This window comes from Falco cherrug, chromosome 3 (genome assembly GCF_023634085.1).
Source record: "Falco cherrug isolate bFalChe1 chromosome 3, bFalChe1.pri, whole genome shotgun sequence".
NCBI lineage: Eukaryota > Metazoa > Chordata > Aves > Falconiformes > Falconidae > Falco > Falco cherrug.
In genome coordinates this window covers 20113881-20140460 of record NC_073699.1, presented here as the reverse complement: position 1 = coordinate 20140460, position 26580 = coordinate 20113881, and the positions used below count along the sequence as shown (strand labels likewise).

Here is a 26580-nt window from a genome sequence, read left to right as displayed (position 1 = left end):
GACAGTTTTGTAACTGTTCTTCTAACAGTTTTTCTAACAGACCCAACCACCAAACAGGGACTGAGTCCTTAAATTGTGTTTTCTGTAGGTTTGTGAAAGGCAGAGATGACTACACATCTAGTGTGAATCAAATATAGAACAGAAATAGCAAGAGAATTCCTAACTTAAAGCATAGGGCCAAAATAATAGGTGTTTTAAGCAGTTCAACTTCCGAGTAAAAAAAAAAAAAAACAAAAAAAGCGCCAAAAACAGCAGCTCCAATGCATTTGTGCAAGCAACTTGCCCAAACACCAGAGGCTGCTTAATCATGTCTGAGTGTTGAAAATGTCAAAAAGGCAATGACAGCTTGCTGCAATAAGGATGCTGCACCAGGCAACACATAGAAGAGGGAACCAAAAAAAACCCATGAACAATGGTGACCCAGAAGACATGAAAGCAGAGAAAAAAGGCAAACAGAGAATCATTGGGCTCCTCTTGCACATGGCTGAAGGGTCACTTTCAGGAGTACTTCACAGATGCAGGCAGACCAAATGAAAAAAAACAGTGTGCTAGCCTGACTGCATGCCCTTACCACCAAACTCTCCGGGCACCGGCCTCATATATTTTGCAAAGAACGTGCTTTGTCTCCTTTTTGTTTTCTACCCTGCTTCCTGTTCACCCACTCTATGCTTTGGGTTGTGAAGCCAAAACCTCTGATCAAGCACCAGATTAAGAGAATGCACATTAGAAAAGCATTCTTTATTCTTGCATTTGAACAAAGCTGACATTTCACATAAATTCATAATACCGATCAGCTAAAAGGGTTTACAGGGCAGCTATGCTCCCCGCCGGCTATCCGTTTCCGTAATGGATTCTTTACTAAATCTATAAGCCAGGAAAGGATGGATTGTAGATACTTAAAACAGCAAAACTAATTAACTAAACATAACTACTTCCTTTGAAGCTTTAGTAGATGGTAAAAATTTCCATTTATCTATTTTTATGTGAACTGAAAACATCTGTGAAACTCTGTATTCTTCTGACATGGAAATTAAGAATGGTATTTTCAAGCATAAACCATCAGAAATCCTGAACCAAAGTGAAAGCTGCTAGCTTCACTGCTGTGCTCAGGCAGGTCCCCAGGATTAGACGGCAGATGACTCCTCATCGCTAATCTCTATTAGTTATGAAGATGTGTTCTTTACTTTCTCAGAGATGCTTCTCTGTGTAAACAGTACATTTACTACCTCTCCACCTGCACCCTCATTTAAAGAGGAGATTTCTAGATTTACCAGCAGGAGTAAACATCAATATTTACAAAGATTTCATTATTGGACACATTTATTTGCAGATCTGCTACAACTACTCACCCCAAAACTGAAAGATTTAAATTGCTACGGCACATGAAATGATACTTTCTGAGGTCCATGCTGTTCCTCCAGGAATATTATACTGGTGTAAAGAGGGCTTACACTTTTGCCAAAATAACTTAAGGCAGACTAATGCCTTAATTCCTTTCCAGATTCAGCTTGTTTAATTTCAAGATAAATTAAAAAAATATTTTGAGTCTCAAACTCACATTTTGCACCTCCTGCTGCCTTTGTTGTTGCAGGAAAGATGCCAAATCCTCCCACCTCCTCTGTCCTGTGCAAAACTGATAGGCTTTGAAGTGTTGAACTTTCAATAGCTTCATCCTCTGGAGCTGAGAAAGGTGTAGCTGAGACCTGGGTTTGCTCCACCACTAAAACTGGGTGAGGAGTTTCTGTAACTAACACACAAAGTTCACAAGCCAAGAAAGGCTTTACCAGAGCCACTCCTGCTCCAGGAAAGAGCACAGGCCTTGGTCACCCAAAGATGCTTTTCAGCGAGGATACAACTTCAGGAAAGCAAAGAAAAGAAGATTTGTATTCAAAATTGCTGCCTAAGCACTCTGTCTTGGTGCTGGCTTAAAGGGGAAAAAAGAAAGAAAAAAGCAAAGTTAAAGGGAGAAGGAGGGATGACAGGTAAATGCTTGTGAAGTCTAAAGAAATAAGCCTGCAGAGCCAGGTAAAAGAACTTGGAAGAGCAAGAACTACAGGAATACATGTAGAGATGCAGTGTGAAAGATTTTATGCTCAGATAGAAAAAGGAAAGTACAGAGAAAAAGTACAGAGAAAAAAAAAAATCATCCTTATGGGTGCATCTAGCACAACTATGCAGTCCGGTCCTCTACCTTCTCCCTGTGCCACGCGCTGCATCCCAGTGTCACCAGCATCACCCCACAGCCTCTGATCTGAACGAAAGGGACACTGGCAGCTCACACCAACCACTGGGGACTGCGGAGAGGAGGAGAAGGCAAGAAGAGGAGGGGAAAACTAGATGATTCTACTGTATCAGTCAAGATAAACTGACACAGTGCCACCATTCATCTGCTCTACACCCAAAGCTCCCTGAAGGTTTTCTGACTGCCTTCACTGTGTACTTTCTTGTGGGCACTCAGCTTAACACTGTGTAGGGATATTTAAAAGGTAACCTGAAGCCCAGGAACTCATGTAGCCATGCTAATCTCCAGGCTTGCTGCCTTCACTGTTGGCTGGTTCTTATTTCTTGTACTTTCCCAGAATCTGAAAGTTTCAGACAAACTGATCTTATACTAAAATGTATCAGTTAAGGGGAAAGAAAAAAAACCACCAACCCAGAACACTGGATTAGCACATGAAGAAGGCTGCTGCCACTGAAAGCAATGGGTTCAGTGGCTGCTCACAGACCATAGTTTCCAGCTGCAGGCTAAAACTGGTTAGCGTGTAATCATGATTTCTCTAGCAGGTTTACAAGTGCCAGGCCAGCTTCTCAGTCCTATCCATGAATTACTGTTTGCCATCCCCTCTGCAGCGCTGGGGGCACTATATTGGGCGAGAAACTGTAAAAGGGATCATGAGAACTGGCCCAAGCCCAAGGGACACCATGAGATGCCATTCACTAGCTCTGACCACAAAGCAAGCGGGGTCAGAGCCAGCAAAGGGTTGAGAAGAGATGCTCAAGTAGGGAATCCTTTTCACCCTGTTGATGAAACAACAGGAAAACAGACACCTCATGTTTAGCTGGGTGAACCAACTCTCTGCCTGATCACAAAAACACCAGCATTCACCTAAGGGACAGTTCAGGGCTGCATGGCCAGCGCAACAGCTCCCATTTATTGCTGGTTTAGTTCTCTGAACCAGACCCCCAGAAACTCCGATAAATGCCTGAGCTGCACAAAGAAGAGTCAGGAACACACAGCTGGGGGTGGAAGGAGGTCAGTGCCACAGCAGCAACCTTTTAGAAAAGTTTTAAGTGTTATCAACCACACCCCAAGTTCTCCAATGTGCATTAACTCAGCCCAGATTAACAGAGCCCACTAAAGTCTCTAGATCATGCAAAATTGCATTTCCACACCGCAGTACTCAATCTCCTGGAAGAGCCGGTGTGAGAACCTGGAAAGCACCCTCATAGTAAGAAGCTGTAACTCCTGAACAAGAAAATGCAAAACCATCCTGCAGGCATGAGGCAGTCAGTCTTGCAACCAAACCTAAGAGTCACTACCCCTTTGCACAATCAGAGCAGTGAGTCAAGTTCCCAAGATGCTTTCAGAGCCTGCTAATCCAAATTTTTTGCTGTTTCATTCTTTTTTTCTCATATCTTTGCAACACTTCATAATTTTCTAATTTAGCTAATGAAGATAATCTTCTTACAATTCTGGGGATGCTTTGTGAATTTTTTGTTTTAAATATTTTTTTTTTCCAAGAAAGGAAGGCTTCAAGCATTCAAACACCTGGTATTCTGAGTAGCATTGCCATACTAATTAATATGTTGGAAGAGCATGCCATGGAGCAAAATACTGGTGGAGGTGCAAAGAACAAGCACGCTTAGGTTGGAGTCACCAAGACTCAGAAGGAAGAAGTCATAAACAAAAGAAGTGACAAGCAGCAACTTAAATCAAAGTGGTTACTAATAGGACAAGGACTGAACACAGACGGAAGTAATATACTAAAAAAATCTTACATAAATAAACTAGAGCATTTGGAAAGGTTGCAGAGCTCAAAGCAACTCAAACAACTATAAGCTCTGTGAAATGGGTAGGAAAGTCAATATAATTAAACGTCCTGAAGGCACAGTAAATACAGTGTGGCTTGGTTTAGCACAGAACAAGTCATCTACATCTGAGACCCATGCAAGCACTAAAAAAAAAAAATCACAAAATTCCTACACTTCGAGTGTGACCAGCTGCACAGTATGGACCAAATTTAGCATGCCCAGGAACATAGTGAATTTGAAGCTTTTAAGACATGTCTATGCAAGGCTAGTAAGAGCATGAAACTAAGGGATTACATGTACATAAACCCATTCATGAATAAGATGTATTTTTCCTTAAGCAAGGTGTATACAAGTAAAGCTGCTGCACTTCAGTCTCCCATCCTGTCTTAATCCGAATCAACACTTAAACATGCACAACTCCAGAGTCTCAGTTGAGTCTGTGCTTTGCTCCTGGGCACCACAAGACTTGGCTGCCCCTCTTCTCGCCCATTGGAAGTAGGGGGGCTGTCTAATTTTCTGGCTCTTGCTCCTCACTTCAACTCTAGGATCATCACTCTTGCTATCAAATCAACCCAGCCTTTGTTCAGGACAGGTCCTTTTAACTACTGCAGAATTTCCCACTCCCACACACAATCCAGGAGACAGCCTGTATGAAAGATTTATATCAATCCCTTAAGCAGCAACACAAGGTTATATAAAAGATGGGATATGCAGACTACAAAGCAGCTAAGAAACACACTAACTTGTAGGTGACAATTAACACCAAAAATTCAAGATTGTCACAGAGAAGTCTAGCGCTTTTTTTTTTTTTTTTTTTTTGGGAAAGAGAGAGAGGGGTTTTTTCTCTCAACTGTGGCACAATTTGCAACACTAAGAGATCCTGGCCCTGCTCCATCACTCAAGTGTTTGAAGCTGGTTTCACCAGGACCAGACCTCATCCATTGCACGCTGACAATAACAAAACAAGCCTCAGCACGATCGCACACAGTTTCACAACAGCTTCACATGGATCTTAAATATGAGCTGTCCCCAAATGGGACCTCTTAACAAGTCAAGCTTCCCCTGACCTTGCTGCCACCCAGGTAGTTGATTTGGGGACCTGGAGCACCCCAACATGCAGCATGGCCACAGCAGAGAAGCTGTCAGAGCTTGCGTAGAGGAGCAGGAAGGAGCTGCCGAGGCCAGGAGAAGGGCAGGAAAGTCCCGCTCAGCTCAGGCTGCACTTTCACAACACATTGGCTTCAGCAACAAAATTACCTCACTGGGCTCCTTCTCCAGCCTCAGCGCTTCTCCTGCCTCATGCTGGAGTCCACAGCTCCCTTCTGCCAGCACAACCACTTTCAAGCCTGCCCTGTAAACTCCATCACCCAAAAAACAAGCATTAGAGATGACATCTTTTTTCTAGAGCATACCTATAGCCCATGTAATTAAAAAAAAAAACAAACAAACAACAAACACAAACCTGCTTCTGGTGTGGCATTGCACATGGTTAAATCAGTGCAACCACAAAAAGGTGCACTGCAGCACAGGGATGGGCTTTTCTTATGCAAGTTTCTTGTCAAGGCAAACATACAACACAATTACACGCCAACACTCTCAAATAGCTTATTATTTGCAATACAACAACGCTATGTAGCACTTTCTGCTCTTCAGATTGTATCCTGCTCTGCACAAATACTGCTTCCCTCAAAATCCCAGTTCTGGAGAACCATGTAAATGAGTGAGAATTGAGAAATAAAGAACTGTCCTTGGGTTACAAAGAAAAAAGCTGTAAGAGAGGGATCTATGTCACATAACTTTAATCACCTAATAGGTATAACTGGAACCCAAGCTAGTACCCCTGTAGCGAGGAGGGAGAGCAGCATCTCCCAAGGACCACTCAGCGTGTTTCTCTCTCTGCTGCCCATCCTGAGAGCAGGGATGCTCAGTGTAGCCTAAATGCCAAACATAAGAGGAATCCCCTCTAAAGGTCTGAACAACCGTAAAAAAGGGGAAAACAAAATCACAAGCACCTTTCTCTGCCTATTACCTTCTAACGCTCAGAATTAGAAACTGAGATTTTGGGGACAGCAAAGGTCTCTACACAATCAGTAAAAAGACACAGTGTAAAGCCAGCAAGAGGAAGCACTCAAAGATACAAGCAAGTCCATTTTACAAATAAAAATAATAATAAAAAACAGAGGAAAGGTGAGAATGATTTATCCTTTCAACCAAAAGCCCAAACCAATTAGATAATGTTCCTTTAAGAGCAAAGACTGCATCCCATACATTAACCCTCAAAACAAAGTCAAATGCCTTTTTACAGCTTGACAGAAGCACAGGTTGAAATTTCATTTCACGTGGCCTCTAGCTCTGCATCCTTGTTAAAACACATTCCCTGTTAGCATATCTCACAATTACTCAAGAACGTAAAAAATTTAGGAGGTAAAGGGCTCTCTTCTGCACTCTCCGAGTGCTCAAACAATGCACTTTCATTCACATAAAATCTGTTTCATAGCTGCTAAAAAATAAAATTAAGCCATTAATATGATCGTTCTTGATAGCAAATTAAAGTCTACCTAGAAGCCTGGGCTGCGGTCTGGCTGACGGATGCTGCCAGGAAGCCCAGCAAGGTCTGAAACTACCAAGGAGACAGATTTCTCTGGCAGATGTGGTATGGGGATGGTATCAGCGAAGAATTTTCCCTCCTGCCCCATGGCATATAATAAACATCAGTGGGTGACGACAGCATCCCAGCCGCAATCCACTCTAGTGCTGTGCTGGCTCAGTGCTCCCCTGCCCCAGAGGGAAGACCATGCCAGGACCCCACACACCAAGGCACCACGATCACACTTCCCCTCTGTTGTGACCTCTACAGCACAAACATCAAAACCCACAACTCAGAAGGGAGCATGCCAGCTAATCAGACCTGAAAAGGCATGTTCCGCTTGGCTTTATTTGCTGAAGCCCTGCCCAGCCCGCAACCACAGAGCAGCAGAGAAGGATCAGTCTAACAAGTGAGCCAGAGGAACAAAGCATAGGCATTGTCTCCAGCACAAAGATCCTGTAGCATTCGATTTCTAATCAGTGTTGCTAGACATTAATAACACTGCCTACCGTGGCAGCCAGCCACCGGGCCCACCTCACACAGTCCATCACCACTACTGCAAATACAGACAGAACATTTGAAGGTGATGTACGGATCTCCTGTAGGCTCCGGCTTCACAGCTGCCCATGACCCAAGCCTGGTTCCATGCCATTAACTGAGGCATAATGATCTGGGGCACAACTAGAAAACACAGAAATCAGACCACATTCGCTACACAGCTGGTAGGGTGTGAAAAGCATTGGCCCTGGTGATCAAAGCACTTTGCTACAGATAGGATCAGCCTGAATAACCTCAGCAGCTTACAATGTGCCAGGCTGAGCTGTGAGGACAGACAGTGGGAATCTCAGCTGATGCAGCAGTTGAGCAGTGCTCTGGATAGAAACAGCTTTTAAGTGTCTTCCTCCTCTTCCTCTGATGGGTAATTGAGATAAAGCCAAAGGAGCCATACCAACAACACGGCAAAGCCTGAAACCACAGTCTCAGACATCCCACCTTGCTACTGCAAGAAGTGCTCCAATCTACACCATGCTCAGGAAAAATGTGAATAGCTCTTGGGCCCTGGGAAGTAACTTCAGTTGAACAGAGTTTACTCAGGACCAGTAAAAATACCAAGCACCTGAATAGCGTCAGTGTTTATATTATACAAATGAAAAGGGCAGTATTAGACTCTTTACATCAACTCCAGCTCTCCTCCTAAATTTCACAAGGGCACATCTTCCAAAGTAACAAGCAATGACAGAGGTTTATTACTGGCTTTTGTCATTGCTAACTTGCTCCCACAAAAAGTATTCCCACTAAACACTTGAAGACTTAAGCTGCCAAGAAAAGAAATAACCAGCAGCAGCTTTGCTGGGCACTGGTGCTTCTGCATGGCTCCATGCTATGCTCCTGGGCAGCGAAGCAGCTGTGAGCCTCTAACCAGAGGAGAAAACCTCTGCAGAGTGACTTGGGCAGTCTTGTGACACAGACGAAATACCTTGTGGCCCATGTTAACCTTTGAATTACAAAGATCCAAACTGTTTAACTGCCTGCTCAACAGTTCGCTCTGCAGCAGCGTTTTAACAGGACACAGAGGAGGCACTTGTCTCTCTCCTGCTGACAGACAAGCCGCAAACAGCCGGTCGTGCTGGGTCAGAACCCGTTTTGCCCGTTCCCTCGGAAAGAAGAGGGATGTTTGTGCTGGGGATACAAAGGCCGATCTGTTCAGAACTGGCCACAGTTCTCCCACTTGGCTCCCATCACTGGCCTGACACAGGCTGGCGTCGAAGGGGGAAGGGTAAAAACACAAGCACTGTCCCATTTCCCCAAAGACTGTTCCTAGCAAAAGTCATCATTTCAAAATGCTGCACTTTGAGAATTCTTGTGTGGAGTGCCCATGAAAATCTCAACTGTGTAAACTGGGAGTTTAATTTGTATAGTCAACATTTAAAAACAAGTTAAATGTGGCTACATTTGTCCAGCGGAAAAAGCTACAATCTGCAAAATGGTTCTTCCCTCCTTGGCAATCGCTACTGTTTGCTTGTTTGTTTTGGTGCAGCACAGGTTGGGAGGGAGGAATGATAATAAAAACACAAACCCTTTTTCTCCTCACCTTGAATGGCGACAGACTCAAGAGCAAGCAGCTTTATATAGTGCAATCAGCACTTGTATGCCCACAGGAGAGGAAAAACAAAACCACGTGTCTTCGTCTTGCACAGTCTTACCCAAACTTAGCTTCAATGAAATCAATTAAGACATGTTACGTACACAAAGGTCATCCTCATCTATGCAGTTATAGGATCAGGGCACAGCGAGAGGAGCCTATACATGCTAAACTTCAGCCTATACACACGCTGCGGAGAGATGGATAGGACGTTCTGCCTGCCCTTGCTGCCTGCCCACCCCACTTCAGCCTGCAAAGAGGAGTATTTTCATCTATTTTCACATGTTGTTATTTCACAGTATTTATTTAAAGGCTGAAGAGACGGTGTGACCTACTTTTGCTTTACAAGCACTTTCAAGGAGTACCTGTGCATAGAAGTCGTGGATCCTCCAGCGTGAGGCAGCCGTGAGGACGGCTGGTCTGAGAGGGGCTGCCAGTGCCCCTCACAGCTCAGTCCCCTCCATCACCTCCCATACTAAACAGGAACATGGTAGCAGGTGGTCCTGGGGCAGAAGCAAACGTCCCCCTGGAGCAAGCTGAGATGAACAGGCCTTCTTTTCTCCGTCCTCCTTGGCCACTGTGTCATACACAGTGTCCTTCAGCAGGACTGTTCAGAGGGCTCAGGCAGCACCATGGGGGTCCTTCTGCCAGAACTCAACCCCTGAGGAGCTGATGCCAGGGGCACTGCAGCTGAAGTGCCTGTTGAATCAGACTCACATTACCCTTTTTTCCTAGCATTTATCAAGGGAATAACGTTCAAAAAGCATGGAGTTATTACTGCAGAGCTGTGTCTCACCCGACTTTCCTGAATCTGTTATTATGCTCTTAACTGGCTACTCTTCATGTAATACTGTAAGAGCTTTCTTTGCAACACTCTTCCAAACCTATGATTACAAGTTTAAAACCAGGGGTTAATTTCAGCTCACTATACATTCTAACGATGCCTATATTTAAAAGGAAAGAAACCACAAGGTAATTGGGTTGCATTCCAGGTCTGGAGACCTCAGGGCTCCCGAGCTAACCCAAATTCCCCCAAGACCTCAGACACGAAACACAGCAGACTTACAGTTTATGTACAGTCTTGTGACGATACCAATTCTGTCACTTTTCAATCACTCTTGAACTGTGGTTGCAACTTAGCACCTCTTCAGAGATAAAGAAAACCATCAGGTCTGGCTGTTTGCCAGGTGGCCATCAGCAGCTGATGGAGCCTGCCCTGACACAGCGCTGATCCCCAGCGGGGCTCTGCCAGCCTTCAGACACACAAAGCAGCCAGCCGGGATAAAGTCTGCAAGCAAACGTTTTGATTATGCAGTTAACTTGTTCAGCTACAACTGCAGGTTTTCCTGCATAATCAGGCTGATAAACATCAAACTTTTTCTGATGCTGCCTCCCACCCTAAATGATGCAGTAAGAGGCAAGAAAGGAGGTTAATGACATCCAGAAAAAACAAGGGGGGTTGGCGTGGGGGCAAGAGGAGCATTGTATCATTGGGTCAGAGGCAAGACACGCAGAGACTTTGGGCCTGGTGTACTCTGCAAACCCAGAATATCTCTGGTGACTGTCACAGTCTGGCGTTACAGACTGCAATGGCACCAAGGTAGTAGCAAACTAGTTTGTCCAGGAGAACCATGTGTGCATTGGCAGTGCTATAGAGAGGGCAGGAGGGCACTTAAAAAACTCCCGTTCAACAGGAAAGCCGTCAAATTTCTGCTGGGTGCAGCTTTTTGGAGAAAACACAGCTCTACAAACCAGCCTTCACCTGCAACTACATTTTTGTTGTCTCCAAAAACAATGACTGCTTCCTGCTCCAGTTTAACTTTATTTTTAGTGTGTCTAAAAAACACGTTGCAGAGGTCAGAGCTTAGCTCTGAACGAGAAAGAAAACCTGAAACACCCTTTGGAAAGCTGGTGATACGGTCTCTGTCACCCTGGAGTTTGAAAGTAACTGTGGAGGTTTCAGAAGTAACGTTTTGATTGAGACAAGGACCCACAGCTTAGGCACAGATCCGACTGCGCCAAATTATTCAACCTTGGTGATTAGCACAGAAAAGTAGATTAAGAAAGAACAATTGTTTAAACAATTATTATTGCACAAAATGACTGAACTCAGAGACTGAACTCCTGCCGCATCTATTTTACAATGCTGCTTTTACAAGGTCTTTGGGGCAGCGGAAAGGGAGGAGGGACAAGTCAAAAGGGTTGCAGAGGGGGAGTACTGAGTCAGGTTTGCTAAGCACAGTAAAGCAGCATGTTAACAGAGAGGCTCAACTGAAAAGCTTGCGAGCGGGTTTGTTCAGCCATGCAGGAAGCCAGCGAAGTGAGTCACCCAGGAAGGACCAAAGAACTGTCCGTATTATTTTAAAGGAGAATGAATGCAGTAGGTATCAGAGACACCTCTTTTTCCCCCATCAGAGATTTACGTCAATATTGCTTGCTAAAAAATACCCTAATCCCATGGAAATCAATGGGAAAGCACATGCCAACTCAAAGAGGAGGTGGCTTTTGCTCTCCTACCTTCTGTTCCACAGTCACTCCCCTTTCTTGGCACTCTCTAGCAGATGGAAGGTTGTCCCCACTAGCCTGGCTATCACCCACTCATCGCTGGAGGCTTGGCTGCAGACAACCAGACACAGACAGTCGGGTCTGGGTGGAGAACACTGACCCTAAGAAAAAACAAAATTGCAGGTGCAGCCTCCTGCAAAGCACTCCAGCAAATGAACCAACCCAGAAACTCCTTCAGAGCAGGTATTATCAAGATTCTATTTATTTCCATTTTCATAGAACAATTAACTTAATCTATACAGCACTGACAACAAACAAATTCTGTCTTGGATATGAGCAAATGCATGTACAAAACACATGCAAGCTCATGGCATATGCTATATGTGTTTACCCACCTGTACCTTGTGCCCATGACAGAATCGCTGATAGATGTTTATAGCGGTGTCAACACCAGGGCTAGGTCAGCTCTGGAATTAAACAGTGACATTTAAACCAACATCAGCCAACACAATAGTGAACAGAAAGCAAAAGGAAAATAAAAAACAAAATAATTCATTGTATAGTCCCCCACAGAAATAATTTCCCACCCTTCATGGTTTCATGAACATTTCTTGATTCCTTCATATGCATACAATTCTACACAAAGTCTTCAACACAGCAAGACCTAAAAAGGTAGTGGCCCAATTTAATTTACAGCTGCATTGAGGAGGTATTAAAATTACACTTAGAAGAGCTATTTTAGGCAAGCTTTAGAGACTCAAGAAGTTTCTTCCTCATTTCCCTCTGAAATCAAGACTTCTAATAAGAGCTTCATTGAAACAACGAAGCATAGCCCCAGAACTATGACTAACTGAAAAGATCAAATGTAAGTTTCTTACAGGAATTCATGTAATATTTCACTTGTGACTTCTCCACTGGAAGCATATCTGTCTTGGCTCGTACCAAATATACATCCTTATCCACTTTGCACAACATGCATATTGATAGAAAAATAACAGAACAAAGTGATTAAGGAGAACAGCATGCGTAAAGTTTCCAAAGAACAGAATAAATACCTTAAATTATAAAAATTAATTACACATTTTAAGAAAGTGAGGAAAAAAACTACTGCATTGAGTTGGTCAAAACTTTCCGGCCATGAAAATTGCCTGTTGATAAATGTGGCACAATTGCAAAGATTTTCCACGAGAAGAAGGTACATTGGGCAATTCTCTGCTATTCCATACAGAAAATCCTACTTAGAAAAAAAGCAAGTTCAAATTAGCCTTTTGAAAGCAAATGGCTTTCTTTTTAAATATAAAATGCCATTTCAAAATTAAAACATCGTAAAGATTTCCACAGAAACTTGTATGTTTTCAGGTCAACCCTTCCTTTCCTTCCTCAAAACCCCAAAGGTATTTATTCTCAATATTTTATTAAGAGTGTGAACCTTGAAACCTTTCTAAGGTCTTAAGACCATTTATGCACGTGGACAAAAAGCTCTGCAAGGATTTGAAAGAAAGCTCAAGCGTTAAATACTAACATTTCAAGGTATGCCTAGCATATCAACACAGAATGGTCCTAGCATAGCAGTCCTTACACAGGCAAAGACCAGAGTCAATTTAAGTTTATTTTTATTGGGTGAGGTTTACAATATGCCCAACTCACTATTTATTTCCTCAAGGCTTCACAGACAAAGTGCTGCTCTTTTGATAGTCTATCCCACATGTTTATTAAAATAGATATAACACAGTGAAAGGAAAAGATAAAACTGACATAGGATCATTTTGAGTTTCAGGGATATTTTATATGCTATCTCTTAGAACTGCAATTTATGGCTTTCCTTAACGGAGCCTTTCAGGTTGATTTTAACGTGTTAAGTGGAAAATCCACTCGTTTGTTACTGCAATGTTTTCTTTATGACCTGCCCTCGTACATCACTTACGTCTGCTTATTTATACAGATAGCTGTTCGCTGAATGGACTAGGAACTTCTTAAACCTAGTTTCTTTAACTTGCATTCTTCCAGAGTTAAAATGTTTTCTTTTATTGCCTTTTTGGTCAGACATTTCTCCAGTGTTCCACAAACATGAAGACAACTGAAGTTACTATGAGGTTCTTTTCTCTTTTAAAATTTAAATTTTAAATTTTTAAAAGAATACAGATTTCCCCCTCAGGGCTAGACAAGAGCCATGTCTACAAATATACCAGCATCAGCCTGCAACTCAATCGCTGTCCCTAAAGACGGCGCCAGCAAAAGCCTCAAAAGCAACAATGGCTTCAAGCAGATTAGCTGTGGCATCTGCAGCACCTTGAGGTTTGTCCGCAGGTTTAAGTGTTGCTTGTGTCTGTCCCCACCACTGTGGTCAGGACTTCCTCAGCTGTTTGGAGAATTTGTGCTATGTTAACCCTTGGACCAGCCATTTAGCCAAGCTTCTGAAATCTAGATGGGTTTAATTCAGGCAAAGCACATTAATAACACCTGGAGCTCTTCACCAAGAGCCTGCTGTCATCATCCAAGTCATTCCAGCTTGAAGCTTGCTCCCTTCTCTTGCAGTAAGCACATCTTCCTGACTTTATTCGACGGAGCTCACAATCAGTGACATCCCCAGCTCTGGAAGAGGCTTCACAGAGGTGTGATACGTAAAGCCCCTCCATACAGCCAGGACAGCCCACCATGCTGCCCTCACAGCAGAGACCTGATGGGTAACACAGGGACTAGCTCAGCCCCTCCAGACCTGGCAAAACCCCAGCAGCGTAAAGCTGGTAGCAACCGTGTTGTCTTCAAGCACATTTGAAGGTCAAGCCTCAAACAAGGGAAGCCTGTTGATGGTGTTGTTCATTACAGAAGTATGCATATAAATACACCTTATGGTGTGTGTCTCTGTGCCTAGGTACATATTTATATAGTAGGTAACCCTGCTGGTTCTCTAGAGACACCCCTCCATCCTAGCCACATATCGCTGATGGAGGAGGCTGGGTACCAGGAAAATCTGTCACTGCATGAGACAGGACAAATAAGTCAAAAGGGGCGGAGAGTTACCAAGAATCATGTGCTCTTTGGGAAACAACGGTAATTTGGAAGCCATTTTTCTGTCCACAGCATACCCAACACGGAAAAAAAAAAGCAAACAAAAAACCCACAAAGCAAACCAAACCTAAAAAATAATCCCACAAAACAAAACAAAAAATCCCCCAAATCAACCAAAAAAAAAAAAAAAAAGCCACACACAAACAATTCAAGCAGCAAGTACTGAAGGTAAATCCTGCTCACCTCATTCCTGGAAAATATTCCTGAACATCCAGTAATTAAATCCCTCCTTTGGCTTCATGTCAGCAAGAGAAGGATCCTGCTGGCTCCTGCCTGACAAGAGTAAGACCAACCGGAAGCTGCCTGCTACGAGGGAAATCACATCTGCCACTGCTGTCCTGCCAGCCCCCCTACCAGCTCCATCCTTCCAGGCTGCTTCACAGTGATTAAAGCCCAAACTCCAGGATAAACAGATAAACTCTCGCTGCCCGAGGTAAAACTATTAGTTTACAGCAGCTTCCTAAGCTACATGCTGGATAACAGTAAACCTCTCCAGCATCTTCATCTTCTCACAGCTGCCTCTTGCTCCACTTGTAGAATCCGAGCCAATGGCAGTTAAAACACAGGTGTCAGGATAGTAAATCATCCTGAAAACAGCTATTATTGAAATAACTCAGACAAGAGTGGAGGTACGTTATTTCCACGGTATAGCTTTCAATACTCCCTCATAACTACTTGATTATGTTAAAAGCCAAAACAGGTATTGCACCAGCAGAAGATGCCTATGGCAAATGAACATAAAGCTTAACTAATGGTCCCATTTCCCTGAAAGTGCACAAGGCTGATAAATAGTCCCATGAGGTCACGTTATCTGTTGAAGCAAATCAGTTTAGTGCCTCCTTTGCCAAAGGGAATTCATATTCTGATACAGTCCTTTTATAAAAAAAAAAAAAGTTTTAAAATTTTATTTTTATATTATGTCTCTAACTTTTGGATACTTGGGAAAAAGGATCCTGTTTCTCAGATACCCATACCAGGAATTTACCATTTTTTAGCATGCTATTAAAGTGAACAGAAGCTATTCACACAGATGCGCACACACACACAAGTTACTCACCTGTGTGGTGCCTGAAGCAGACTCACTGCTCAAATACATTATCATCTTTAGACGGAAACATCCCTGAGCCATGAGGAATAAACCCAGCCACAGCCTTAGTTCTGATGACTTTTAGAGCTGTGCCAACTAGCATAACTTCCAACAGTTCAGCAAAAAGCTGCACAACATTTTTAGAAGGAGTGTGCTGTATGTTAATCATTTCTAATCAGAGATAGTTTCTCCACATCTACTGTTCTGGCTCATTTCCTTACAATTAAGAACTCCATTTTATTCAATGGCTACAATACAGATGTGTTGCTTTGGCAGTGACCTACCCTGTCGTGCCCTTAGTGTATGCGCAGTGAAAGCTGTAACGAGTTCAGCAGTTCAAGTTCAAGACAGACAAAATTAAAGCCAGACCGTAACAGAAATGTACAGTAGCAGCAGCCGGAAATTCAACTCTGCCAAAAAGTTATGCAGAAATTATGTCCCTTAATTTAATTTACGTGAAGGAACAAACTTAACCCAACAGCAAGGCAATACCTACCTAGCGGTAAAGCAATCTGAAGGACTAGTCACAGTTGATTAAACCTTTTGTAAGCAAGTCTGTTAAATTACATTCTGGAGAAAAGTATGTTTTGAAAGCTAAGCAGACAATGGACTAACCAATTTTGTCTTTTCCCAACTTCTCCTGCAAGCAGAGTTAGGTAAAAAACTCTCGCATCCTCGTTCATTATTCAGTGTTGCTGGACTGAGAGGTTGCAAGCTGCTGGGAGCCGTAATTTCAAGGAATCCTCTCTCTTCCAGAAGTGCAAGGCACAGAAGGCAAGGCCATTAACCATCTTTTGAAGCACGGAGACCAAGCCTCACAGAACAGCTTTCTCGGTCCTGCAAAATAGCAGCTGACAGCCATTTATTTAAGAGCACAAAGGAGGCTCGTAACACACTCTCCAACACGTAGCACTCCACACTTTCTACATACCTTGTAGTTTCTCACACACTTCTCTAGCCCAAATTAGCCATGCCTTACCTCAAACATCTTCTAACCCCCTCCTTGCAGTGATGCTCCTCAAGGCATGTACAAATGCTGCCACTCCCCTGATGTACCTTCCCATCTCTACCATTAACGACCTTTGTCCCCCTGCCAAAACAGACTACTTATTCCTACTATTCAGGCTCCTAGCTCTTTCCCAATCCACCACAACAGTATGATGCTCTCCCTGACTGCTCAAAGTACAGATGTCCTGGCAAAGACCCTTAGCACAGACACAGCTCATGCTGACAGCAGCGTTTTTCTCTGCCTGACATCATTTAAGGTTTGGAGAGGTGGCACAGCTGAGCCAAGTGAAGCTCACTTCACACCAGCTACAGCTGCTGTAGCAAGACCAGTGGGGGGTCAGGAGCAGCTAAGAGAGGTGACTCTCACTCACCTCCACCTACCCCATCAAGGCCAGCAAAACTGCATTATATAGGCTATTCACAAACCCTATATGATATATAGTTCAGACTTTTTGCATGTTCTAGAAACTGTTGCCATCCCTTCTTCACCAACTATTTTTCTGAGATGCTTGAAGAATTTTTTTCAGATTTGGAAAGCCAGTCTCCCATGCAGTGCCAGGACAGCTTTGTTCCCATCATATTTTGTTCATTTACATATGCTATTGCTCTCTTGAACTACTGTTTCCTCTGATTTCCCTTCTCCTTAAGTAGCTATACCAGTTCTAACAAGTAGCCATGGCAACATAATCTTGCAGAATAAAGTATAAAATAATCCTACGATCTGAAATCTAAATTAGAAAAATGGAATGGAAATAACACTTATGAACTCTGAATGCACGCAAATGGATGTTATACTTACAGTCAAATTTACAGATAAATTACTACCAGGAGAAACTCCACACCAAGTGTTATGAAAACAGCAAGATTAAGAAAGTAAAAAAAAAAAATAAATAAATTAAATTGTTCCAAACCTATACCTGAAACCATTAGCCTACTGGGATCAGTACCTGTATTGGGCTGTTCCAAATCCAACTCTAATTTGAATTACGGAGTCTCCTCACCAGCTCCCTCGGGACGGACACGCAGCAAGCGTTCCTGACCGTGGCAGGGATCGGGGGAGGCCAGTGCTGCTGGCCATCACTCATGTAAAAATGCCTTCCTGGGAAGGTGGGACTGGCCTTCAGTGAAAAGGCATCTGCCACAGCAAAATTAAGATACAAACACTGTTTCATTCCCCATAGCAAAAGCCTTCAGCTTTCAATTTTACTCAAACAGTTTAAAGATTCTTCAAAGAGTTATACCAAGTTTTCAATTTAATCTTCCACAAAGGAATTACTGCTGGGATTTTAAAAAATGCTTTTTTTTTTTCTAATGATACTTAACATGTAGACTCTGTATGTGCAATTGAATCCCAGATCCCTAGACACATTTAATCTTCTAAGCGCCCTTAAGGAGCTGGTACTAAGTCCCTTCTATAGGACTTAGTATATGATTTCCAAGGTGGGTGGGCTGAGGGGGCACCCTGCACTTGGTTCAAATAAATCCAAGAATGTGTTGCCCACAACTGCCTTATTTTCATTACAGTAACCGAGAAAAAGAACTTGTACCAGATTTACTGCAAGAAGATGTACTGATTCTTATCTGTGAAAAGTGATACAGGCTGTCTGGACTGCTAAATTAGCTTGTAATCTAATCTAATCAATGAAAGACACATCAAGTGTTCCCACTCAAGCTTCCCCATCAGCTGCAGGCAGCTGAAACAATCAAACCCGAGATTCTCAGGGACTGCTTAGACCTGCTATTCTTGAGAATAAGATTACCTGCTCCTTTCCCTTTCAATTTCACTTTCAAACTGATGTGTGCCAAGGGCAGCTACACAGGCTATGAAACATGCTACAATCTCCAAGTATAAAGCATTTCCCTAACTGATATTTCGCTGGCACCAAAAAAAAAAGTTCAAGTGTTTCCTCCTTACATTTACTAGAAGTGTAAAGAGTAACTATGCATACAATTTGTAATCACTGAGATTTACAGCCCTGACTGTAGTAAGTATTTATGTCACGTAGGCACTTATTAAGTGCCCTGTGCCTCATTTTTTCCCTATACTTGTAAGAGACACACTTTCTTGGATAAATATTGTATTTTGTTAACCCCCAGAAATCTCCTGAAATCTCCTGTTGTCAGTACTTTACTGAAAGACAATGAAAACATAGATAAGATAGGAAAATACAGTCAACAAGTAGCCCCTGCCTATTTTACATTATTTGATCATGTAATTCACACAAGCAAAATTGTTTCGCTTCACCCAAAGAAAATTTTAAAAGGGTAGGAAGGGGAGAATTCTTACAACTCTTACAGGAATATTGTTTGGAAAATAATACATGTTACTATGGTACAGGCTGCACCATGCTTATTCTCACATTGCTTTAAAGCTGTGGATTATGCTCAAGAGGGCTAGAGAAGAGGGGACTATAGTCTACCATCCATACCCTAAAATTCACAATGCAGGAGGCTGCCTCTCAGTGGGAAATTTCTGCAAACCCACATAGGCTGCGAGCGCCACTTCTCACGGGAGCTGTAAGCCCTACCTTGCAATTGTGTTAGCTTAACTGGGAATCGCTCAAAACCAATTAAAAACTCTAGCAACACTGAGAAGATACTCCTTTTCCTGCTATGTACCTTCCACCACCATCATCAGAAGCTCATCCGCACACATTTAACAAGTTAGGAAGTGATGCAATTGAAACAAATATCCTGCAGCCAGCTAGCAAAAAACATACTAATGTGGGGAGGGGGGGGGTTCACCACATCCAAATACAGCATCATGCAGAAGGGCCCTGTCTGACATCAGCACAGGCTACCTCAATTTTTCATTTTTTCACCGAACACGTAGAGAATACATGCACAACCAGCTTGATTACAGAGCATGCCGAGGGACTGCTCTCATCTAGGATGCTCTGATAAAAGCAAACACCTTTCGTGTCTTGAGAGTCACTTGAATGTAATGTGCTTCACATGGCACAAGAGAGGCTCTTGATTTTCCAAAGTGCTTATTTAAGAAGACCCGGTTTAACAGAACCGCAGGGAAATTATATGTACAAACAATAGCTGTCATGATAATTTTAGCTGCCTTCCACGCCTTCAAATAAGCACTGTACCAGGAGGCTGTCTCATCTCTCACATAGGGGAATTATTTGCGCTCCTGAACGCGGTTGAGAAGCTCCGTCCTGATGTTCTGAACACCTGAGAAGCCACCCAGGGCTGACAAGCACAACACCAGTGCTTCCCCTACCCCTGCTCACTGGCTGCTTTGCTCCCCTGCACCTGTGCCCAAGCTGTGACGGAAAGCTCACAGGAAATTAAACCCTGCAGGCAGAAGAGGTCCATCCCTGCAGATGAGGAGAGAGCAGGATTTCTTAGGGCTCAGGTCCTTCTTCACTATCACCTCCCTCTCCTCTTGAATCTTTTGCCTTACAGCTCCTCCTATGGCAATGCCGCCTGTTGCCTTATTTCCCTTCCATTTACCAAATCCGACCTGATTTCAAGGCACCCTGGCCAATGCCACAGATCAGACTTGTAAGAAGGAACGGATACTTTAGCTTAGCAGCTGGACTACACAAGTGAGGACTGCAACAGACTGGTGTCCTTCAGCAATGGAAAATGAGAGGACAGAACAACTTTGCAAGGCTATTAAATTTGCTAGAGTAGGACCTCTCCCAGTGTGCTTTACAGCTGTGCCCACGCCCCCTCCCCAGCACAGCTACGGCAGCCATGCCACCCCTAAACCTTCAGCACGCAATCTCTTATTCCCACAGCTCGGAGACAACGATCAACGCAGCAAAAGGGGCAACTGTTAAAACGAAGCATTGCCCCATCCCTTCCCCTTTTCTTAGGCCTTCCTCCTCCTGCCACCCACCCCAGTGCCAGCCCTGCTGCCCACACACAGTGCAGAGGGCTGGGGAGGGATTTTCTGCTCCCTTCCTCCCCACACAGGAATGCAGGAGAGACTACAGTTCAGTGCTGAGTTAGTAAATGCCTCATTTCACTGAGCAAGCAATTTTAGGAAGGACACTATATAACAGACAGGCTCCAGCACTCTGATGGTGGGTCTGTTGAGCCATACTGACCACATCTTCACTGCTGATAACCCCTATGAAATTCAACTGTAAGACCTTTTCGAGGAATGCACAACGCGTTGGGTAATACCCAGAGCCCTGTTGCACCATGAAATGTACCCCTTGTGCTTCACACCTTGCCGTGCCTTTGCAAATTTGGCTTTCTGGAAGTCACAAGCAAGTCTCAGAATCTCCCTGAAAAAGTCAATGTTACATTTTTGACCCTGGGAACACATGCTGGCATTGCTCTGTCAATTGGAGAAAGATCCTAGAGAGGAGCTGCACAGGGGTCTTGCCTGCCCCAGCACAGGCTGCTTTTTTGTGATACAACTCTCTAAGAAGTCAGGAAATGGCAAATTCCTATTGTCTGGAAGAAAAGGAAAATCAAGGCTCTCCCTCCTATACTTTAAAGGGAAAAAATACTTTTGGATTTTTCTTGCTTTAGTAGTAAAAAGACCGGTTTAGACTGCACTACCAAAGAAAGAGTTTCAAAGTTAGACATTGAATCCCAGAGAACTGTTTTATACTGCGTGTTCACACAAGCCATTCATGTAGAGAGGTTCCTGGCTGAAGGGAGTAGCGTCTCTGGGGCAATGCTGTGGCCAACTCTCATTTTGGTTACTCCGCTGAAATAGCCAGAGAAAGGCAGGACAAAACACTAAGTTCAGTGCCAGAGTATTTTAAATCTGAAGAGGGATGACTACTGAAATACACTCTCGATTTACAAATTACAAATTCAATTGCAGAAACATCCACTGAGGCACATCAGCCTTCACAGAGCAAAGAAAATGCAAGAAAACAGCTGCGATGAAAGGAGGGGAGAGAAAGAGGGTGCTGAGTCCACGCTGAAACAGCTTCATCTTCACTCTTACCGGGAAGAAAACTGAGGGATTTTTTTTTAAAGACTGGTACAGCAGCAGCCTGTTCAGGTGGTTACTGCAGGCACTACAAGGAGGGAGGGAGACCGTTGCAAGCACGATGTGCTGTCATTGGATCACACCAAAGCTCAGCGGTTGCCTGGCCTGCACCCCAGGAAGCCCTTAAACTGCATAAAACAAACCAGGGACAGAATTCAGATGCACCAGCCTCAATTCAGACCTCAAAAAGAAGCTCCTGTTAAGACTTCACAGGTATCTTTATCAACAGTTCAGCTGCAGCAACTGAGGACGCTATGCACTTTGGTCCCATGAGCAGCACTGGGCATGCGGGGGGGGGGAGACACAATTGCCCTCAGCTTCTTAAATCCTCATGGGGCACTAACTCCTTCACAGTTTTCACTGTCAAGTGGAGAACACCAGTTTCTCAGCACACATGACTGCAGATGATGTTTGCTCCTCCTGTCTTCCCTTCAAACTTTTTCTGTAACTTTCTGCCATAGCCGGCTGCTCAGGGGTGACCCTCAGCTGTGCCTCCTAACCAGCAGCAGCACCTCCTTTGCTTCTCTGAAGGAGCACCATGAAGACACACGTGAAAAAAACATGTGGTAGCAAAGGGGCTACAGGCACAGGGAGGTGGGAGCACGGATGGCTTGGAGGAAGGCAACGGACAGCACAGGGAATGACAGCACAGCAGCATGCCTCAGATGCCACTGACCTCCAGGTAAATGAACTTCTCAGCCAGTGTGTTAATCGCTTTACCAAATCCGTGCCAAGGGCCTTTCTGAAGCTGTTCATACTCTCAGGTGGAGCAAGTAAATTAGCCCTTGTAAGAAGACAAGGATCAAACACCTGTGAACACCTCTCAGGAACTCACCGTCCTGGGGAACCTGGCTTCTGCTTCTACTTGCTCCCTGCCCAACACCCGTCCTGTTCGGGGGGCGGGCACCCTCCCTCCACACACACCAACGTCTGCTCCTTACTCTGGGCTCGGCTGCTGAGGCTACTCCTTCCAGAACCGTTTCAGTCACCCTCGAGAAAGGAAAGCCACTGCTTTGCAGGGACAGTTACCGTGTCAGGGAGGCACTGCCAGCTTCGTCCAAGTCTCTTTGCCTCCCTCATCCCTAGTCGGGAGTGGGGTGGTGGAAGGAACTGGGGGAGAGAGCGGTGGCGGGCATTTCCAGATGGCTGGGCTGGGGGAAAGTCTCCCAAGCCCTTACGGTCCGGGGGGTCGCTTTACTCCTTACCCTGTCCTCTCCCGGCACCCAACTCCCCCCCCCTTTCTTGGGCTGAAAAGCCACGAAAACGCGCAGACGGCAGATCCCGCGGATCCCTCACCCGGAGGGGCTCGGCCAGGCTCTCACCCTGGAGCCGACCCGCCGCCGCTACCGGCCGGGGCTGGGGGGCTCCGCCGGCTGCTTCGGAGCCGGAAACTTCCCGCCCGGCTGCCCGGTAACGCGCTTGTCCCCGCCGGAGGGGCCACCTTAACGCGTACCGTCGGGGGTCCCGGCGCGGTGTAAGCTCTCCCTGCTGGAACGACGCCCGGAGGAGCGGACCGAGACGCACGGAGGCACCTCCTCACCCCCCTCGGCTCGGCTCCGCCGTCTCTCCGGCTGCCGAGCCCACCTGCCCCCCCAAGCCCGCCGCCCCGGGACGTGCCGGCGACCCGGCTGCCCCCCGGCCCCCGCCCCTACCTTCCAGCAGCACCTCCTTGCCGGCCCGCTTGAGCGCCTGCACCGCCTCGTCGTGGGTGGCATCCCGCAGGTCGGTGCCGTTGACGGCCAGGATGGCATCGCCCACGTAGAGGGCCTGGGTCTGGTCGGCCGCCAGCCCCTTGAAGATCTTGCTGATGAGGATGGGCATCTTATTCTCCTTGCCACCCTTGATGCTGATGCCCAGCCCGCCCAGCTCCTGCTTCAGCACCTTCACACACCGCTTCTTGTTGGAGACGGCCTCGGGCACCTGCTCGGGGGGGTCGGTGAAGGCGGTGCGCACCGCCGCCGCCCCCCCGCCGCCCTCGGCCCCGCGGCACGCCGCCCCATCGCCGCCCAGGCCGTTGTGGGCCGCGCCGTCGGGGCGCTCCTCGCCGCTCAGCACCAGCGCCTCGCCGCCCAAGTTGGCGAGCACTTTGTGCCAGCGCTCCCGCACCAAAACTTCCAGCCAGCCGCTGCGCTGCGCCCGGCCGCCCCCGCCGCCGCCCGCCGCCGCTACCGCCATCTTAGGAGCATGCTGGAAGCGCCCAGTGACGGCACCCCCGGCACGGCGCGGCGGTACCGGACTTCAGCCGCGGGGCGGTGAGCTCCCGGCGCGGCGGGGTGGGGCGAGGAGCCGCGGCCGCCCCCCCGGGGCCGCGCCGGGGCGGGCGCACCTGGCGGCACCGCCCGCCGCCGCCGGACCGGGCGCGCGTGGCCGGGGGCGGGGGAGCGCGCGCGTGGCCGGGGGCGTCCCGGCCCACCCCCCACACCCCCCCCCGGAGGGACACGTCCCCGCCGAGCTGTGGCCCCCTGCCAGCCGGCGGGGCGGGGGGCTCCGAGCGCTGGCGGGGCCCCGCGGGGAGCGGCGGTGACGCCCCCGGCTGCGCTGCCCGGGTGCCCGCGGCAGGGGGGCGGTGGGGCCGCGGGCAGGGGGCGTGCAGCGGGAAGGCAACTTTGTGCTTCTCCGAGACTTTTTTATAACGCGGATTAGAAGTAGTCGGTGGCACAGAGGGAGCGTCGATTCCAACTGCGTGAACGTAGAACCCCCGTCGTTCGGCGGCTCAGCGGGAGGAGGGCGGTGACTGTCACCGGTACTTCTGCGCATTTTGGAACTGTTCTCTTTGCCCTTTGGTTACGAAATTTTAGGGCTGTTGGAGGCCACGTTGCCCATTTTGCAGCTTCCCCCTACTCGCTTTCCTCCTCGGAAGCAGCTGCGTGCCTAGTGAGGGGTTGGAGGCTCCCGCTAGAGCACCGGAGAGGACAAAGCCTTCACACGGCTGGTTTGGAGACGCCACCAGCGGTTTGGAGATGCCAGCAGAGGGCCTGGGGGTGCTGCCCCACAGTGATGTGACTCTGCGGGCACCAAGCGCATCCTGAATAGCCTTTGTTTCTGCTCCTTGCAGAACAGCTCTGGCTCCTTCCTAAACTGGGCTGAAAACTCCAGCGGTTCTGGAGCGTTTGGTGCATGTGGGAGCAGCACTTTGGGGAGGTCAGGATGGCTAGTGACAGTTGTTAGTTCCATTCGTTTCAGTCACGTGGGTCCCTAAATGCCGCATGTTGCTCCTCTCTGAAGCGATGCCACTCATTCCTGACACCTGGGCTTTGCTCCCAGGTGCACACAAGTGCCCCAGGTTAACGCGGGCTGGGCAACCTGGGGTCAGCCTAGGTAGGACCTACATACAGGATCACCCCGGGACAAGCTTGCCTTGGTTTCCAAGGGCCTCTCGGGCCATGCCCCTCGCGGTGGGCTACACATCCCCTTCCCTCCAAAAGATGGCAGAAGGTGGCTCTGACTCAGCCCTCCTACATCTGTGCACGGGTCCGTCCTGCCTGGTAGGAATGCAACCCTGCACCTAGGGAGAGCCAGAACCCACAGGTGATGGGTTATTCAAGGATAACGGGTGGGCGGAGAAAATGCAGACTGAAGAGAGGTCTCTTCATTTCTCATGTTAATTAACGCAAGGTGAAAAGCTATAATTAAGGTTTCAGGGCTGTGAAGCCAGAGTGAAAAGCGGCATGTCCCGCTAAACCTGAACAAGGCACCTAAACCCGAGATGGGAGGAGGAGGCTGTAACACGCCCTTTTCTCCAGCATTTCTCACTAGCTAATTTAGGTAGCTCAGCTACAACACCCTGGGTGTTTGGGTGGGTGCTTTTTTTTTTTTTTCAATCCCATTCCCAGGTGCCAGGCGTAGTGAATGAGTGTGCTTGTTCAGTTCCAGCAGCTTCAGGTAGGTGAGAGAAGGGGTGGGGAGGAAAGGACAGGCATGCAAAAATCTAGTGTTGCAATGCTGACTGTCCTAGCACTCACATTCCTCTGTAGGTCTGAGCCCAAGTGACCAAGCTGACTTACCAAAATGGGCACCTCTGTTTTCCAAGGGATCAGCTCTTACCGATTACTTTATATTTTTTTCTTCATGAATTAGTAAAGAAGCAGTGCTGCTGCTAATGGAAATGTGACTCTAAGTATTTTTTTTTTTAAGTCATTTCAGAAAATTTACAAGGAAAAAAATATTCAGATGGTTTCTGTCCTGTTGTGAAAAGGTAATAGAGGAAGGAAAGGAAATGTTTAATGCCTCACACTTCTCCTTCAGTGCGCTGTGCGCTTGGCTGTGTTTGCCGAGTGCGTCTGGTTCTCCGGTGGGGTTCCCATGGAACTGCCTTGTATAGACAATTGCACCGCGTGTATCCGAGAGCTGTGCTTGTTCCAGCTATTTTCCCTTCCCATTCCAGCAGAGGTAAATAATAAAGTTTCCTAGGGCCAGCATGCAATATATTGGTCCCTGGTATGAAAAAGTCTTTATAGCAGTTTTCATTGCCTCCTCTTCCCCTTTCCTCCCTGCCTTGGAGCTGTAAGAAAACAGAGGTGACGTTTTAATCTTGAAAATAAAAGACAAGGAAGATAATGTCAGAGATGCTAAGGCACAGGCCCAAGACAAATGGTATCCCAGATTGTCTCCCTGCCTAGAGACAGCATGATTGATACCTGATGTCTGTGCTTCCCTGTCCTAGGAGTGCAGACTTGCAATTGTGTTTGTGTACCCTGAGTCTCTGTGTACCCCAAGAGCAACTTCTGGCTGCTTAACTGAGGAAAAGAAATGAAAGAGAGAAATAAATGAGACTTCTTCCTTGGTACCCCTGCCAATAGTACCATCCTCAGGTCTGCTAATCACACCTGCAAGGGTAGTTTCTGAAATACAGGTTCATGCAGCAGGAGCAGGAACAGAAGATAAAAAATAGGTGTTTAATTGGGTGTGCAGCTATTGAACGCCCAGGTTTGCAACAGAGAAAACTGTTCCTCCAAAGTCAGCTGCTGGTCCCTAGTGGTTTCAAGTGCATGGCAGAGTGCAAATTCCTAATTTCAGCTACAAGCTTCTCCTGACAGTGATGTTTCTCACATAATCTGTAAATACCCTCACTGCAATTGTAGTGTTCAGGGTGACTATTTGCGAGGAAGCCAGGATGCGCAGTGGCACGGGTAGGAAGACTTTCAGTGCAGACAAAGCTTAACAAAAAGTCTCTCTCC

At 46.3% G+C, this 26580-nt stretch overlaps 1 protein-coding gene across 1 annotated transcript in view; it reads right to left on the bottom strand.

Moving 5' to 3' along the window:
• Positions 1–23706, bottom strand: part of SNTB1 (syntrophin beta 1) — a 116041-nt gene extending 92335 nt beyond the window's left edge. Inside the window, exon 1 of the mRNA XM_055705629.1 lies at positions 23056–23706. Coding sequence (XP_055561604.1) covers positions 23056–23578 — 523 coding nt within the window. The 5' untranslated portion in view covers positions 23579–23706. The remainder of the gene's footprint in view (positions 1–23055) is intronic.
• Positions 23707–26580: the final 2874 nt, after the last annotated feature.